Below are 18,162 nucleotides of genomic sequence, written 5' to 3'. Positions count from 1 at the left end.
ATATTTCTCATAAAATGTTTACTACCAGTTACTTATTTGCTGGGACACAGGTACAAGGGTTGCTTTGAAAATCACTTTATTGTTGGGTTTATTGTGGGACTGCACGCTTTGTACCCAATTTTTAATTCTCAGATTGATCTGGGCTTCAAAAACAAACTAAATTATGTTCTTATTATTTTGAAAGGAAAGGTAATGCTTTAAATTGCTAATGCATAAAGTTAAACTAAATTACTAAAGCAGCGATCTTAGCTATTGTGTGAGGAAAAAGAAAACATCACTCTTGAATTTTGACACTGTCAAGCCCTCTTTGCATTCATTTTCGCTATTGCTAATAGCCAATAGCATCAAAATTTTTAAGTGTAGTTACTTAAAAAGCTGCTGGGCGTGGTGGCTCATGCTTGTAATCCTAGCACTTTGGGAGGCCGAGGCAGGTGGATCACTTGAGGTCAGGAGTTCGTAACCAGCCTGGCCAACATGGTGAAACCCCATCTCAACTAAAAATACAAATATTAGCCAAACATGGTAGCATGCGCCTGTAACACCAGCTCCTTGGGAGGCTGAGGCAGGAGAATCGCTTGAACCCAGGAGTCAGAGGTTGCAGTGAGTCAAGATCGTGCCACTGCACTCCAGCCTGGGTGACAGAGCGAGACTCCATCTCTAAAAAAAAAAAAAAATAAATAAATAAATAAGCTAATGTGTAGATGGGAATTTTTTCTTTCCCTCCTGTGCTTAATTTTGTATTTGGGGTATATTTGTGGATTTTGTGTGTGATCTGTATGTGTTCTATATGTAATCAAACATTATATTTGCGAAGACATCAAATGTATTAACATAGCTTTCATTTGAGGGCATACAGGATAACTGCAGTAAAGTAAATTACGTGCTTAAGAAGGCCTAGTGCTATTAAGTTTTGTCTTAGTAACACTGTTGGGTATTATTAAAATATATATTATACATAGGAATCCTGTAACAGAAGATAACCATCACAGTTTAATCTTAGAGGCCAGGTGCTGTCAGGTGAATTAGCTCCTCCTTTGAGAATATTAGAATTCTTCTAAAGTCAGAGAACTCCATTTGGTGAGTGTTCCGTGTAACATGGGGAACAGCTCCCACTTTTTCTTAATATAGCTATTTGACAGTGAGGGACAGGTCATACACCTGGCGTCATTTGGCTTTTAAGTTAAATTTCTAAGAAAGAACTGTTCAGTTCTTGCTGTTTCTAGTTTTCCCCTACTTGAAAACTAACATTTATAAATAAAACATCTTTAGAAAAGTTCAGAATTATATTAAATAACATCTTTAGAATTAAATTGAGTTTTTAAAGAGCTTGACAATGTCCTTTCTTGCTTTGCCACTGGGTTCAGAAATTTAAATTTATGTGGAAATAGAACTCTGGACTGGGCACCAGTGGCTCATGCCTGTAATCCCTGCACACTGGGAGGCTGAGATGGGAGGATCACTTGAGACTAGCAGTTCAAGACCAGCCTGGCCAACATAGTGAGACCTTGTCTCTACCAGCAACAACAAAAAAGAAAATTAGTTGGGCGTAGTGGCAAGCGCCAGTAGTCCCAGCTACTCGGGAGGCTGAGGTGGGAGGATTGCTTGAGCCTAGAAGGTTGAGGCTGCAGTGAGCCACCATCATGACACTGAATTCCAGAGCCTGGGCAGCAGAACGAGACCTTATCTCAAAAAAAAAAAAATAGAACTCTGGGCTAAAAATTGAAGTTTGAATAATTTTAAACTACAGTAGGCTTTATGAAGATTATATATATATACACACACATATATGTATGTGTGTGTGTGTGTGTGTATGTGTGTATGTATATATGAACCACTACATAATGATATGATTTAAGGAACACATAGCTGATATTTTGTGACTTTTTTCCCACGTGGAATCAAGAGACCCATGGTACTATTCTTTGTGTTTGTTTTATAGAGCCATTTCCTGCTTTTAAGTCTTGGCAGGAGGACTCTGAGTCTGGAGAAGCTCAGCTCTCTCCACAAGCTGGAAGAATGAATCATCACTCCTTGGAAGAGGACTGTCCTCCAGTATTATCACACCGCAGTTTAGATTTTGGGCAAAGCCAGCGTTTCCTACATGATCCAGAAAAGTTGGATTCCTCATCTAAAGCACTATCTTTTACTAGGTATATGATTTTTATGTACTTGCAAGACGCAATTCCTATTATGTACCCAAGTCTTTTGAGAGATTTAGTCTTCCAGCCTGAGCTTCAGTAGTGAAACTCCATCTCAAAAAAAAAAAAAAAAAAGAGATTGAGTCTTCTAGACATAGAATTCAGAGCTTTCTCCCTGATTTTATAGAGCACATTTTTATGTTTTGGTTTTTTTTTGACCCTGCTGAGTTCAGTGAGGTGTAGCGTTTGAAGTTTACTCTCAAATAGACATTTTCTCATGGTGTATTATTCATTTATTTATGTATTCATCGCTGAAATACAGAGCTCTGTAAAGGAAGCAGCAAGTGGTGCTGAGCAGTTCCTAATCTTTTTTTTATCAAAGCTTTAAATGGATCTGAATGTCAAAAACTTTTTTATGCAGTTTGAACAGTTACAAGAGCTCTGAGCTGCTAGGTATCTTTGTTTCTTTGCTGCCTTTGTCCAAACCAGTTTTAAATGATTCCAAACTGTTTTCATCACCACTTGTATTAGCTAAATTTGTGGTCTGTAACATTACAGTGTTTCTTTATACTACCTGTCCTTTAGTGTTAGGGACTTATTTTTACCTTTAAGATTTACTTATTGCTAATAGTGTCATGTCAGGGCAATAAGAGATACAGTGTTGGTACTTGAAAATTTAACAGTTTTGGCTTTTTGTTTTAATTCAGAATTCGAAGATCATCCTTTAGTTCAAAAGATGAAAAGAGAGAGGACAGAACACCTTATCAGCTGGTCAAGAAACTTCAGAAGAAAATCAGACAATTTGAGGAACAGTTTGAAAGGGAAAGAAATAGCAAGGTAGGTTTGTAGCATTCCCCAGAGTGAGCTTAACCTAATATTAGAACTGAGAGGAGAGTTTTTCAAGAGCATTAGTTTAGATCTGTGTGAGAAGGGTAACAAATCTGAGATACCCAGAGGAACAGTGATCATGTAGATCTGAGATTATATAACTCCTTGGTCTCCTGACTTCTGGGCCAGTATTCTTGCCATTTGCACCGTGGCATCTTTATATTTCCATTGGCAAAGCAGCTTTTAGAATTTTTAAAGCAAATACTTTACATTGACAAATCATGTTACTGCTATTTCTGCTCTATCAAAAACCACAAGTACCAAGTGGGGAGGAGAGGGATTTTGTGAGAGATGGAGTGGAGGAGGGGAAAGAGAATTTTAATAGTTAGAACATGTGAAGTGGAAAGAGTCCTGTACTTGGAGTCAGAAGACCCATATTCAAATCTGGCTTCTGCCAGTTACTAGACCTTACCTTGGGAGAACTTGACTTAATATCCTGCACTATCTAATTAAAATAAGATGAAATGAGAATTGAGTAGTCTTTGCTGTGGGAATTGTAAAATACTATTTGGACATAAATTAACATAACTATTGCTTATCACAAGTGTCAGTGATTCTGCTCCATAATTTTTCAGCCCTCCTACAGTGATATTGCTGCCAATCCAAAGGTATTAAAATGGATGACAGAGCTTACAAAACTGCGGAAGCAAATTAAAGGTATATTATGTGCCATTTTGTAATATATTTGCTTTTTAAAAAATTTTTTATATTAATGTCTGAGAATTACAAATACAACTTTTCATAATTTTAAATCTTGGGCACTGTTTGACAAAAATAAAAGTTACCTTTTTTTGTTTTATTAGGGTCAAAATTGCATACTGTAGTACTGTGTTATAGTACAGTACTGTAGTTCTGTATTATATTTTAAATGTCTTTTTTATGTTTTTATTAGTAATATCTTTTTGAAAGATACCTGAGATTGTATATTCATAAGTGAACTGATGTTATAAAGTTTATCTGAAATATATTTCAAATATTAAGCAGCTTTGAGTTTTGTTGGATATTTCATTAAGATTTTTTGGTAGGTATTTTCATCTAAGACTAAGAATGTCTAATCACAGTGACTCATTTATACCACAAAGACTAAATTGTAACTCTTGAATGATAAACTAGGCATTGCATTTCTGGGTGTCAAACCAGTATAGTAATTGTTGAAGTATATTTACTTTGTGGATGTTTAGTGAGTATGTGTTTTAATAATTATTACTTTAAAAATTATGCAAAATAGGGGTTTATTATCTGGAGCATCACCTTGGTTTATTCATTTAAATTTACTCAATAAAGTTTTTATTTTTATTTTTATTTCTAATTTTTTTGAGACAGAGTCTCAGTCTGTTGCCCAGGCTGGAGTTCAGTGACGCCATCTCAGCTCACTGCAACCTCTGCCTCCTGGGTTCAAGTGATTCTTGTGCCTTAGCCTCTCGAGTAGCTGGGATTACAGGTGCACGCCACCAAGCCCAGCTAATTTTTGTAATTTTAGTAGGGATGGGGTTTTGCCATGTTGCCCAGGCTGGTCTCAAACTCTTGGGCTCAAGCGATCCACCTGCCTCAGCCTCCCAAAGTGCTGAGATTATAGGTGTGAGCCACCGCACCTGGCCTATAAAAATAAAAAAAGTATATTTTTTATTTTTTTGAGACAGAATTTTGCTCTGTCACCGAGGCTAAAGTGTGGTGGCATGGTCATGGCTCACTGCAGCCTTGAACTGGTGGGCTCAAGTGATCCTTCCACCTCAGCCTCAGAGTAGCTAGGACTACAGACATGCACTGCCACACCCAGGTAATTTTTAAAAATTTTGCATAGAGTTGGGGTCTTGCTTTGTGCCTGGATTGGTCTCAAACTTCTGGCCTTAAGCAATTCTCCCACCTCGGTCTTGCAAAGTGTTGGGATTACAAGTATGAGCCACCACGCCCAGCCCGGTAAAGTGTTTAGTATTTCTGAGGTACTAAATACTTTGTAGACAACTAGGAATATAGCAATGAACAAGACAGACACAGTCCCTGCTGTCATGGAGTTTATATTCTTGTGGTTAAGATAATGTTTGCCCCTCTCTCTGTGTCTCTCTCTCTCTCTTTTTTTTTTCTTTTTGAGACGGGAGACGGGGTTTTACTCTGTTGCCGGGGAGTGCAGTGGCACGATCTTAGCTCATTGCAGCTTCCACCTCCCGGGCTGAAGCGATCCTCCCACCTCAGCCTCCCAAGTAGCTGGGACTACAGGCACATGCCACCATGCCCAGCTAATTTTTTTGTATTCTTAGTTAGAGATGGCATTGCACCATGTTGCCCAGGCTGGCCTCAAAACTCCTGGGCTCAAGCCATCTGTCTGCCTTGGCCTCCCACAGTGCTGGGATTACAGGCGTGAGCCACCACACCCGGCCAAGATAATGTCTCTTAACTCCTCTTTAGAGTATCACTTAATTTTCCCCTATACTTCTGTTAAAGATTTCCTTGTTTAATGCCAATTTCCGGTCATCAGTGAAAATTATTACCTTGATTTTATTAGTAGTTGATACCATTAAATTGTCTAGCATTGGCCTCCTAATTTTCCCATTTTCTTTCACTTTTACTGCTCTGTAGTATGTCTGCTGCATGGTAGTCAGAATTATCTTTAAAAAAGTCATGTTAGCCTGGGTCCCAGCTACTCTGGAGGCTGAGGCAGGAGGACCACTTAGGCCCAGGAGGTCAAGGCTGAAGTGAGCCATGTTTGTGCCACTGTTCTCCAGCCAGGGTGACAGGGCAAGACCCTGTCTCAAAAAGAAAAATAAATAAAAAGTCATATTACTTTCTTTTTCAAGCCCTTCAGTGGGCTTCCACCTAGAATAAAGTCAAAACTCCTTACTGTGGTTTTCAAGGCCTTGCACACTCTGCCCTTGGCCGATTTTATCACTTTTATCTCTTTTCTGTTCCTCAAACTTGCCAAACTTTAGGACCTTCACACTGGCTATTGCCTCACTGGGGACAAATGCCCTTCCACTAAATCCTTTGTGCTAGACGAGCTCCTTGTTCCGTATTCTACCAGGATGATACCATTCAGAGAGGTCTTCTTTGTCAATCCCATCCAATGTAGTTGTTCCTCCACAAATTATACTCCTTTTAGCACTGTGACTCCATCCTGTTTTATCTATAGATCGTAGCATTCTTTAAAGTTATTTTACTAATCTGAGTATTTGGTTACTGTTTTCCTTCCCTGAATATATGCTCCACGAGAACAGGAACCATGTCTGTTTTGTTTTCTTCTGTATCTCCCATGCCCATCAGAGCATTTTATTCAATAATAGGCTGTCTATGGATATAAAAATAATAGCTTGTTCTCTCTTTTTTTGTTGTTGTTTTTGTGTTTTTTTTGAGACAGGGTCTGACTCTGTTGCCCAGGCTGCACTGCAGTGGTGCAATCTCAGTTTACTGCAGCCTGAGCCTCCCAGGCTCAATGTGGTCTTCCCACCCCAGCCTCCCAAGTAGCTTTTTTTTTTTTGAGACAGAGTCTCACTCTCTCACCCGGGCTGGAGTGCATTGGCTGATGATGGCTCACTGCAACCTCCGCCTTCCAGGTTCAAGTGATTCTCCTGCCTCAGCCTCCTGAGTAGCTGGGATTACAGGTGTGTGCCACCAGGTACAGGCACATGCCACCACACCTGGCTAACTTTTGTATTTTTATTAGAGACGGGGTTTTGCCATGTGGACCAGACTGGTCTCGAACTCCTGACCTCAAGTGATCCGCCCACCTTGGCATCCCAAAGTGCTGCGATTACAGGTGTGAGCCACCACACCCGGCCTCAGCTAATTTAAAAATTTTTTGTAGAGATGGGGTCTCACTGTTGTCCAGGCTAGTCTCAAACTCCTGGGCTCAAGCAGTCCTTCTGCTTCAGCCTCTCAAAGTTCTGGGATTACAGGTGTGAGCCACCACGCCCAGCCTAGAATAGCTGTCTTGCTGTTTTTTGCTTCTTAAATGTTTTATTTGGCTTTGAAGTATCTAAGTCTGTGTGCTGTTAATGTATACTTTCTTGTTGTGTATCTTGCTTATTCTTTGACCCGGTCAAAGCTAAAACCAATTATTATTGATCTGTCCTTATTTCTGACATGTAGATGCAAAACAGAAAAATTCTGATGGAGAATTTGTACCTCAGACACGTCCACGTAGTAACACACTTCCAAAAAGCTTTGGCTCTTCTCTAGACCATGAAGATGAAGAGAATGAAGATGAACCCAAGGTCATTCAGAAGGAGAAGAAACCATCTAAAGAAGCAACCCTTGAACTTATTCTTAAAAGACTGAAAGAAAAACGTATTGAGAGGTGTCTTCCAGAAGATATCAAGGTAATCTTGAGCTATGATTTTTGCCCAGATTAGCCTTTAGAATTCCTGAAACAAAATAATTACTATAGCAGGATAGAGATGTCTAGGTAGTCTGATTTTCCTGAATCTGCTCCCCATCTTTGCAGATTCAGAAACATGCTTTAATCAGCATAACAGAAGTGCCAAATACTTCAAGAATTGAATCATAATAAAACTGAAAAAACTAGAATGCTGATGAGTTCATTTATGTTGGAGGCAGTTGGCAAGATGAGTGTATAAAGAGCATGAAACAGGTAGCTCATGCCTCTAATTCCAGCAATTTCAGAGGTCGAGGCAGGAGGATTGCCTGAGCCCAGGAGTTCGAGACCAGCCTGAGCAACAAAGTGAGACCCTGTCTCTACAAATAAAATTTTTAAATTAGCTGGATGTGGTAGTATGCACCTGTAGTTGCAGTTACTTGGAAGGCTGAGGTGGGAGGATGAATGGAGCCCGGGAGATTAGGACTACAGTGAGCTGTGCCTCCAGCCTGGATGACAGAGTGAGAAAATAAGTAAATAAATACATAAATAAAGCATGAAACAGACCTACAGACCTTAGCTTGAATCCTGTCCTTGTGTCTTAATAGCTGTATGTATTGAGCTCCTAGCTTATGCCCCACATTGGCTGGTTATATTTTATGCATTATGCCACTCAGCCCCTTCAACAATCCTATAACATATATGGACGTGATTATGTCCATTAATACTAACTTGATATGGTTATTATGAGGATTAAATGAATTTTTTTTTTTTTTTTGAAGAGCCATTATTCTTCCCCAGTAAAGCCTGTGCCTAGGGCAGTCCTGATCAAAGCACTTGGCAACCTAATCTTATATTGGATGAGATTTGCTTGGAGAATGGAGAGAGTAGATTGTCTCAGGTGAACTTTTATCTAGGTAATAGTCCTGATGTGGAACTCTTATCTTGACAACAGAGTACACCTCTCTCATGATCCAAATATTGGAGTCTTTCTTTCCCTTGAACAGAGCTGAATTAGTCATTCTCATCTCTTCCCCTCTTAACTTTTCTTTTGCTTACAAAAAAATTTCTTTTGGCCAGGCGTGGTGGCTCACGCCTGTAATCCCAGCACTTTGGGAGGCTGAGGTGGGTGGATCACCTTTGGTCAGGAGTTCGAGACCAGCCTGGCCAACATGATGAAACCCCATCTCTACTAAAAATACACAAAGAAATTAGCCGGTTGTGGTGGCACATGCCTGTAATCCAGCTACTCTAGAGGCTGAGGCAGAAAAATTGCTTGAACCTGGGAGACAGAGGTTGCGGTGAGCCAGGATTGCACCACTGCACTCAAGCCTGGGGAACAGAGCGAGACCTCGTCTCAAAAAAAAAAGAAATTTTTTTGGTAGAAAAATTGTTTTGGTAGAAATCCTGTCTCACTATGTTGCCCAGGCTGGTCTCGAACTCATGGCCTTAATTGCTGAGATTATAGGTGTGAACCACAGCACCAAGCCCTTTCTTTTAGTTTTAAGTTTTATGTTAGAATAAATATTCCCCCACCCCCCACAACTTTATGCAAATGTATTGTCCTTGGTTTAAGACTGATTCAAGCTTGAGGTTGAAATCACAGTATTTGACAGACTACACTCAGCTATCCTCTACTGAATGTATGTAATCTAAAGTTATATTTATTATAGCAAGATGTTACCAGTGAATTGTTTTAATCTTCAATTTTACTCTTATGAGAGACCAGGGTAGTAGTAATGAGTCCTGGGAATAAGTAGAGAGATTATTTGGTCTAGTGTTAAAGGGTATTCTGTGGAACACACATTCAGGTGTTAATAGTTGATCCTATAGAACGAAGGGGACAAATTTGTTTTAATTAGTAGAGTATGCAAGACTTACCATATTTATTTGTCTATGGAGCTTGTTTGTGGACAAATGAATTTGGGAAGCATTGCTTACTCTACTAATTAGACTACTAAAAGCTGTGAGAAGAGTATTGCAGTATAAAGAATGTGCCAACTCTTGTTGAAGGGAAACGGAGGTAATAGAGAAGTATGAGGTCACAAATGGACATTGTTGAGCTTTTTCCAGGATCTTTCCACTATACTGCTTCCAGATTTTCTTAATGGTTTAGAATAAATGTTGTATTATAAAACCTATGTGTGTATGCACATGCGCATGCATGCCCACTCATCTTAATGCCAATAAAATGCCAACAACATTAAATGAAATAGCAAGCAGTTATGTATGTTTACTCTGTGCTGGGTAGGCAGTGTTGCAAATACTTTACATAGAACTCATAAATAGTCCTCATTAGAACCCTTTAAGGTAGAACGAAGTATTCCCATTTTACAGATGAGGATGTTGAATACAAAGAGGTCAGGTAATTTACCCAAGCCAGTATTCATAATCTATTCAGATAAAATGTAAAGCCATCAAAGGGGTTGGTACCTACTTATTATAAGAGCAAATTGTACAGGAGACTGAAAATTTTGCCTGCAAATCTGCAAGCAAAGGCCTGGGCTAGACTGTTGATGATCTGCCCTTTCTACCTAATTATTTACATTGTGGGAGTGAGGAGAATATTAATGGTGCCAGTGGAGTTGTTTTGTTTTGTTTGTTTGTTTGTTTGTTTTTTTTGTATTTTGTTTTTTTTTTGTTTAATTCCAGAAAATGACCAAAGATCATTTGGTAGAAGAGAAAGCTTCTCTTCAGAAAAGTCTTCTTTACTATGAAAGTCAACATGGAAGGCCGGTAATATCTCTCTTGCTAAAAAGATTTGATTTTATGTCTTAAAAAAGAACATGAATCACTTTTGTGGCCTACATTCTTCAGGGCTGTTTTTTGAGCATTATTTCCTACAATTGGGGGATTGCCTATGTATTTAATATAAAATTTGAAATTGGGGGAATAAGTCATTGTTTAATGTTTTGGACATTTTAGATTTGTGATGACTAGACAATTTCTTTTTTTTCTTGCTTCAGGTGACCAAGGAAGAAAGGCACATTGTTAAACCTCTCTATGATAGATACAGGCTTGTAAAACAAATGCTGACAAGAGCTAGCATCACTCCTGTCCTTGTAAGTAAAATAAGCAATAATTCTCTAGTTCATTTTATCAAGATGTACTGTTCCCAAAAAAAATTATTATTGTGGTATATTGGAGAAATACACAGCCAAGACAGAAATAATTGTCATTGTAAGGTGAGATTACTGATTTTAAAATAGGAAACTAATAATGTCTGCTAGTATATCCCAGACACTTGTAAGCATTTTTATGTATGCTTATATCATTAAATCCTGACAAGTAAAATCACAGCAGGTAGAATATGATAGCATCATTTCACAGGTATGAAACTGAGGCTTAGGCAGTAAGTGATGTGCCTAATCTACTTTGTAAGTGACAGAAGCAGAATGGGAAACTCATTCAGACTCCTTGTCTAGTTTCTTTCCATTTAAATTCATGTCATTGAAAATGCATCAGTTTTGTGGCCATGATGATGTCCTTTTATTTGCATAATGATATGGCTGTATAATATTTCATGGTGTATATGTACCACATTTTCTTTATCCAATCCACTGTTGATGAGCACCTGATTTCATGACTTTGCTATTGTGAATAAGTGCTGTGGATAACCATGTGACTGCATGTGTTGTTTTTGGTAGAATGATTTGTTTTCTTTTGGATATATATACCTAGTGATGGAATTGCTGAGTCGAATGTCAGCAGATGAATGAGTAAATAAGATGTGGTAACCTATACACTCAAAATACTCTTCAGCCATAAAAAACAATGAAATAATGATCGATGCCACAACGTGGGTGAACCTTGGAAACAAGCTGAATGAGAGAAGCCTGACACAAAGGGGCACATATTATATGATCCCATTTGTATGAAATATTTAGAATAGGCAAGACCATAGAGACAGAATTTAGGTTAGTGGTTACCAAGGGCTAGGGGGAGAAGGCAAATGAGTGACAGCTAATGGGCACAGAGTTTCTTCTGAGGTAATGAAACGTTCCGAAATTAGTGGAGATAGTTGCACAACTTGGTAAATATACTAAAAACCACCAAATTATACATTTTAAAAGGGTGAATTTTATGATATATAATTATATCTTAATAAAGTTATTTTTTAAAAAGAGTATAGAATGGTCCTCAAACCAAAAAAGTTGACACCTATTTTTAAAAAGAAAAGTGCTTCCAATTAAACTATATGTATGTTCTTTTAGAATTTTTTTTTTTTGAGGCAGAGTCTTGGTCTGTTGCCCAGGCTGGAGTGTGGTGGTGCAACTCGGCTTACTGCAACCTCCACCTCCTGGGGTTCAAGCAATTCTCCTGCCTCAGCCTCCTGGGTAGCTGGGACTACAGGCGCGCGCCACCATGCCTGGCTAATTTTTTGTATTTTTAGTAGAGGCGGGCTTTTATCGTGTTAGCCAGGATGGTCTCGATCTCCTTACCTGTGATCCGCCTGCCTTGGCCTCCCAAAGTGCTGGGATTACAGGCATTAGCCACCGCGCCTGGCCCATTTAGAATTTTTAAAATATCTGTTGTATATGAGCTCTTTTAGACTTTTCTAGACATAAATTATTATCTTCCTTGTGCATAAATAAAAATAGAAGCAAAAATAAATGTAAGCAATTCCTAAAAAGATTTAAAGCAAATGTTTAAGATTTTGAAAATAAAGTTGAAGATTCGTAACATAATGAAGTGAAGCTTCACTGGACACTTTGAATACTTAAAATGTAAAACTATTTATATTATTGATTGTTATAGGGATCTCCATCTACCAAGCGAAGGGGTCAGATGTTACAGCCAATCATAGAAGGAGAAACTGCACATTTTTTTGAAGAAATCAGGGTAATCCTTTAAAGAAATAATTATCTGATCCCTTCCCTAAGGGAAAAGTTCAAAGACAAGGCATGTTTGATTCTCTTTTTGGATATCTTTTTAGGAGGAAGAAGAAGATGGTGTTAATCTGTCATCTGAGTTAGGTGATATCTTGAAAACTGCAGTACAGGTACAGTCTTCATTAGAAAACTCTGAATCTGATGTTGAAGAAAATCAAGAAAAACTGGCTCTGGATCTCCGATTGTCAAGTTCTCGAGCAGCTTCTATGTATGTATGCTGATTTGTGATTTTAGCCTATTTTTATAATAAAATGTATATGCCAAGAAATTTGATGTTAAATGAGCATTAAGGAATTAATAGGAGATGAATCAAGAATTTATCAAAAGACACATGCTTTTTAAGTGTGATTTGCAAATATTTATTGTCATTCCCATTTTTAAATAAAACATTACTGTGTTTCAAAAATTAAAAAAAAAAAAAAAATCTAGCCAGGCACAGTAGCTCATGCCTATAATCCCAGCACTTTTTGAAGCTGAGGCAGGAGGATCCCTTGAGGCCAGGAGTTCAAGACCAGCCTGGGCAACGTAGTGAGACCCAGACTCTATAAAAATTTTTTTTTAAATTAGCCAGGGGTGGTGGTGTGCACGTGTAGTCCCAGATACTTGGGAGGCTGAGGCAAGAGGATCACTTGATTCTCTGTTTGGAGGATGTTGAGGCCACTGTTGCACCGCTGTTCCAGCCTGGGCGACAGAGTGAGACTCTGTCTCTAAAAAAGGAAACAAACAAATAAAATCCTACAGTTGATTTATAACAAAGTACAGGAACTAGTTGCGAGTTGATCTTTTTGTTCTATATCCACTTCTTTACCTTTGGACGATATGGTGTATGTCACTGGTTCTGAGCCCTGACTTCACTGGGAAGGTTTTAAAGTACTGATGCTTGAGTCCTTCAGCTATTCTGATTTCATTGGTTTGCAGTGGAGCTTAGGCATTGGTAGACCTAAGAGTTCCTCAGCCGCTTTTAATTTGCAGCCAGAAATAGAACCTCTCTTAAGAATATAATGAATCAAGTGTGCCCTTCAGTATTTTACCATTTCAATTCTAGGCCTGAATTATTGGAACAACTTTGGAAAGCCAGAGCTGAAAAAAAGAAACTACGCAAAACATTGCGGGAATTTGAAGAAGCATTTTATCAACAAAATGGAAGGTTTGTTGAGCATCACAAAATTGAGTCATCTTTCTTATCTAACTCACAAACTGACCATATGTTGAAATAATGGAATATGTGGGATTAGAAATTGTGCATATAGGATGCTAGCACTGAAAAATTTTAAAACATTCCTTTATGCTCTGAGGCCTTGCTTTTAATGGCCAGGAATAGTCACAGCTAGTGTAAACAACATCTGATTAACTATTTTCAGATTGTCCTAGGGAGCCTTGGTTGTATTGCAGTGATTTTATATTCTTTAATTCTACATCTTTACCCTTTTGGCAGTGGTTGTGAAATGAGATACCTCTTATTTTAGAAAAGATCCCATGACAGGCGTGGTATCCTCAGCTAGTTTGGATTTTTTATTTTATACTGAGACCATTGTGTTCATACTGTGTGTTGAGGTTGCCCGTTTCCAAGGTGTGTAACAGTGTGCCAGGCATGTGGCTCCTATAATACAGTATGGCACGTGCCTTTATCTAACTAGGTAATGCACAGTTGACTTGGAAGGGCTCTTTTTAAAAACTAAGGAAAATACATTCCAGTTCTGATGGTGGCCAGAAGTTTGGGTTCAGTTCAGGCCTGAGAAACATTTTTCTAAGTAGCTGGGTTATCTTACCAAGCTGATAGCTAGTATTACAAATTCTAAAATATCTGTACTTTATTACCCTCTGCTTTGTGAGTCTCCTATATAGGTTGGCACATATTGTTAAAAAAAATCTGAAGTGGGCTGGACGCAGTGGCTCACGTCTGTAATACCAGCACTTTGGGAGGCCGAGGCGGGTGGATCACGAGTTCAGGAGATCAAGACCATCCTGGCTAACACAGTGAAACCCTGTCTCTACCGAAAAATACAAAAAAAATTAGGCGGGCGTGGTGGTGGGCACCTGTAGTTCAGCTACTCTAGAGGCTGAGGCAGGAGAATGGCGTGAACCCGGGAGGCGGAGCTTGCAGTGAGCTGAGATGTTGCCACTGCACTCCACCTGGGTGACAGAGCAAGGCTCTGTCTCAAAATAAATAAATAAATTGAAGTGCAGAAATGCATTTTTCCAAGTGTCTACTGTTTCATTGTATTATTGGAAGAAAATTTTGCTTATAATTAGGATAGTTTGATGCTTTAGCTAGCGATTAAACTGAATTGCATTGGGTCATTACTATAAAGTTAGAAAATTACTCTTGTTGCAGGTAAGATCGTTTACTTTTACATCTCAATTCACTGGAGCCGCAGTTAACTAAATGTATTAAATGACTCAGTGTAGCCTCCAACACTTAATAGACACTCACAAACCTGGCAGAGTCTAGCACTGGATGTCCAGTTAAAATACTGGATTTCCTCCAGTTATCTATATTGATTATTTATAAGTATAGCATCATTTAATCTATCAGTAGAGAAGTCCATCAGAAATTTTAGAAGTGTTCCTTGGGGATGAGGGTATTAGTTCAATAACCTTTTTTTTTTTTTTTTTTTAAGAGAACGACTTTTTATTTGAACTTATATTTAGTAACAGTATGTCTCATATTAACACAACTTTTGGATCTTTTTTTCCAAATGATCTCTAGAACATTACAAATTTTATTTTCTCCCCTAGGAATGCCCAGAAAGAAGATCGTGTTCCAGTACTTGAGGAGTACAGGGAGTACAAGAAAATTAAAGCCAAGCTTAGGCTTCTTGAAGTTCTTATAAGCAAACAAGATTCTTCAAAATCCATATAAGATACATTCCTTGAAAATTCATATCATAAAGTCAGTTGTATTCCTTGAAGCTGTCATCATGTGTACTTGGCTGGTACTTAAATTCGTTTTGTCAGGCACTCAGAGAATCTCATTTTGTACTTGGTTGTGGTGCCACTAAACAAAACAAATGATGGGAGAGTAAGTAGGCCCTCTCAAGGGAGCGTAAGTGATGTTCCATATTAACCACAGACTGTCCTCTCCACCTTTAGCAAACATGGTTTCCTTCATTGTTTTGTACTACAGATACATCCTTTTAGCAAAAGACTAGAATTTTATCCTTTCAACTTCAAGAACTTTGGAAATGCAAGCTTTTTGTTATTACCAACTTTTTGTTTCTCATTACTGAAGAAAATTGGAGGAAAATCTTCATACTGAATTCTTCTGTTGCCTTTTTCTTACAGAATGACTGAAAATTTGAAAGAAAAGCCTATAAAAGTGCACATATGCAACTGTGTTCTCTGTTTTCCTAGAAAACCAAAATCAAACTGAGATTTCAAGTCCTACTGTGGAACACCTTTCTGTTTAATTCCCAAAGTGACACCTTCTCACAGGTAGTATGTTAGTAAAATTTTGCAATTCACTGGTTACACAGCTCCCGGATGAAGATAACGGTTGGTAGACCAAAACGTGACCTTGCTTAGTATATTGAAAACACACACCACACATCACACACAGGACTGAATCATGCCACATGCTGCCTATGGGACTTCAGTTACTGTTTCCTGAGTTACTGTTTATCCGCTGGCAATGGTGTGATTTGTCTGGATCAGATCCGCGCTGTTCCCCAACCCACCTCCAGATAATGTGAGAAAATAGCCATGTCAGTATGTAGGAACTCTGATGGTGCTCAGATTTGTGTGTTCAATCAGTGGGCTTAAATCAGCAAAATATTATGCCTAAAGTAAATCTGTTCTTAACAAGGGCTCTACCACTGCATTTTCACATGTACCTTCAGGGGGTTATCTTTTTTTTTTTCCCCTCCTATTTTAATCAGCAAAATCCATACCAAAACAATGACAACAACAACGCCCTCTTAAGGGACCACCCTTTGGTCAATCATCACATGCTGTTTAAAGCAGCCGTTTACAGGATGTGTAGTGGTATGCCCCTTGTCATATACTCTTAGCATATCTTTTTTTCCTTTGGCTTTGCATGGCTTTTCTTCAGGTACTGTCTCGGTATCATTCTGCTAATCATTGTTACAGAATGATGACTTCATTTATGCTAACAATACAACAGCAGATTTGGGTCAGGCTTAATCTAAGTGTTAACTTTTTTTTCCTGGTGCTTTTTTGGATTGATGACTGTCTCACTTTGACTATACCCATGTTTTGCATGCAATGACTCATGCATGGTTTTCTTAACTAGCTAATATTAACAATTTGTTCCATATAAAAATGGAATTTTGCAACATCCTTTAATAAGGTGAGGGAAGCATGAACCTCAGACTTCTGGCACTATTACATAGTAAGCACATGAAGTAGTTTGATAATAAATAGCAGTTCTAGTACTTCACATTTCACCCGTGTGTGCAATGCCTTTTTTTTGGGGGGGGGAGGTGAGGGAAAACCTAGTAGTGAATGTGTAGTTGGGGAATAAAGAAAAGCACTAAATCCTGCCCTTTTTGTGTGGTTTCCTTTTGATACAACTAGGTTATTCATAATGTATACCTAGAAAAGTGAAATTGAAAATGCCAAAAGATTTATTATTTTTATTTGAATCCATCATGCAGTGTACATTTCAGATTTCCTTCAGTCTCCAGATAGGAGTATATCCAAACATCTAATTTTATGTGCACTGTGTATTTTATATGAATGTTTTATTTTATATACCACATGCAAAAATGTCCATATGCACTATTTAAATGTTTTAAATAATATATTCCTTCTTTATAATGCTAAATCTATATGAGTACCATATTTTTATAAGTCAGTGGCCTGACTGGTTTCATTTTAGAATTAACAGCTGCTTCATGATGTTATTCAATGTTAATGTTTGGCTGTGAGTAGAATATGTAAAAGTGGCATGGCAGCACTTATGCTCTGTGACAGTATTGTGTGTCATAGTTGAGCAGTAGCTGGTAGAATTAGGCAGTTGGTGATAGTTTTACTTTGGTACAAATAAAAACTGTATATCTATATACAAATAATATATAGATATATATGTCCACCGGTATAATTGCATTGCTGTGTCTGGCACTTCATTGTACAGACTTTTATAATAAAAGAACTTGAAAGTTCTAAGTCATTGTAAATGTATGTTTGTTTTTCCACTGGGCTTAAAAAAAAAAGACCTCAAGTGTTCCCTCACCTTAGGCTTTGTTTAAATGATCCCACCTAGGGGCGATGGTAGGGAACAACAGGGTCACTAAACTATTTGTCTGGCTACAACTCTGGGAAATAGTAAGACAGGGAAAGGCCATGTTGTTCATTCCCTTGTGCAAATCTAGGGAGAAGCCGCAGAGAGAACAGTTAGCATTTCTTGTTACAATGAATTATCCTATTAAGAACACTTGATGTACAGTCTCTTAAGAGAAGAGCTTGTCCTGAGGAAGGTGAGTAGTAATCTAAAAATGTCTTTATATTTGAGTTTTAAAATTCAGGGACTATTGAGCACCAATGTGGAAGTTGAGTGCTAAGGTCAAATGATGTTGCTTGGGCTAAGAGAACATAATATGGCTATCGTAGGGGGGCTTACATAGCCTAGAAAAATTAGAAGAGTTTCTCTCCAATTTCCAAAATGCCAGCCACACACAACTTTCCAACCCTCCAAATAAGGCTGTTACAGCATCCTCATTTACACTTTCCAAACATAACTTCTTATGACAGTGATACGCCTACCCTGCTCTGTATTTTATTTTTGGGAAACCTTAAATGCATTACACCTTAGAAATGGTCTAGGTAAATTTCCAGTTTGAAGATGTTAGTGAAATTTCTGTAGGTGGCTGGGGAGTTTGTTCTACACTTTGGCTTTTTCCAGAAGACTTCAAATTCTAAAGAATGGAGGGAGGTTACTTTACTTGGGTCTTATATAATGGTTTCCCAGAATCCTAAG

The 18,162-nt window shown here is 38.2% G+C and overlaps 2 protein-coding genes across 17 annotated transcripts in view; one reads left to right on the top strand and one right to left on the bottom strand.

The window, feature by feature from the left end:
• Positions 1 to 17,351, top strand: part of FAM13B (family with sequence similarity 13 member B) — an 89,669-nt gene extending 72,318 nt beyond the window's left edge. For 3 of the 5 annotated variants that reach the window (XM_024247213.3, XM_024247211.3, XM_024247210.3), the window contains 10 exons: positions 1,940 to 2,150; positions 2,846 to 2,975; positions 3,602 to 3,683; positions 7,107 to 7,336; positions 9,985 to 10,068; positions 10,299 to 10,394; positions 12,091 to 12,174; positions 12,269 to 12,432; positions 13,270 to 13,371; positions 14,964 to 17,351. In XM_024247213.3, coding sequence (XP_024102981.1) covers positions 1,940 to 2,150; positions 2,846 to 2,975; positions 3,602 to 3,683; positions 7,107 to 7,336; positions 9,985 to 10,068; positions 10,299 to 10,394; positions 12,091 to 12,174; positions 12,269 to 12,432; positions 13,270 to 13,371; positions 14,964 to 15,087 — 1,307 coding nt within the window. In that variant the 3' untranslated portion in view covers positions 15,088 to 17,351. The remainder of the gene's footprint in view (positions 1 to 1,939; positions 2,151 to 2,845; positions 2,976 to 3,601; positions 3,684 to 7,106; positions 7,337 to 9,984; positions 10,069 to 10,298; positions 10,395 to 12,090; positions 12,175 to 12,268; positions 12,433 to 13,269; positions 13,372 to 14,963) is intronic. The other 2 variants (XM_054556573.2, XM_054556572.2) reach the window with 1 other exon arrangement.
• The window catches only part of PKD2L2 (polycystin 2 like 2, transient receptor potential cation channel), a 53,711-nt gene continuing 48,255 nt past the window's right edge, over positions 12,707 to 18,162 (bottom strand). For 5 of the 12 annotated variants that reach the window (XM_063724290.1, XM_063724291.1, XM_054556575.2 and 2 more), the window contains one exon: positions 12,707 to 12,931. Coding sequence is in view for 3 of the 12 variants with exons in the window: in XM_054556578.2 (XP_054412553.1) it covers positions 12,788 to 12,931 (144 nt within the window). In the remaining 9 variants the exon portion in view is untranslated. Of the gene's footprint in view, positions 12,932 to 15,075; positions 15,223 to 15,300; positions 15,515 to 18,162 lie in introns of those variants that run through there. The other 7 variants (XM_054556583.2, XM_054556576.2, XM_063724289.1 and 4 more) reach the window with 3 other exon arrangements.

Source organism: Pongo abelii, chromosome 4 (genome assembly GCF_028885655.2).
Source record: "Pongo abelii isolate AG06213 chromosome 4, NHGRI_mPonAbe1-v2.0_pri, whole genome shotgun sequence".
NCBI lineage: Eukaryota > Metazoa > Chordata > Mammalia > Primates > Hominidae > Pongo > Pongo abelii.
The sequence above is the reverse complement of the archived record's forward strand: the minus strand, read 5'-3'. Positions and strand labels throughout refer to the sequence as shown.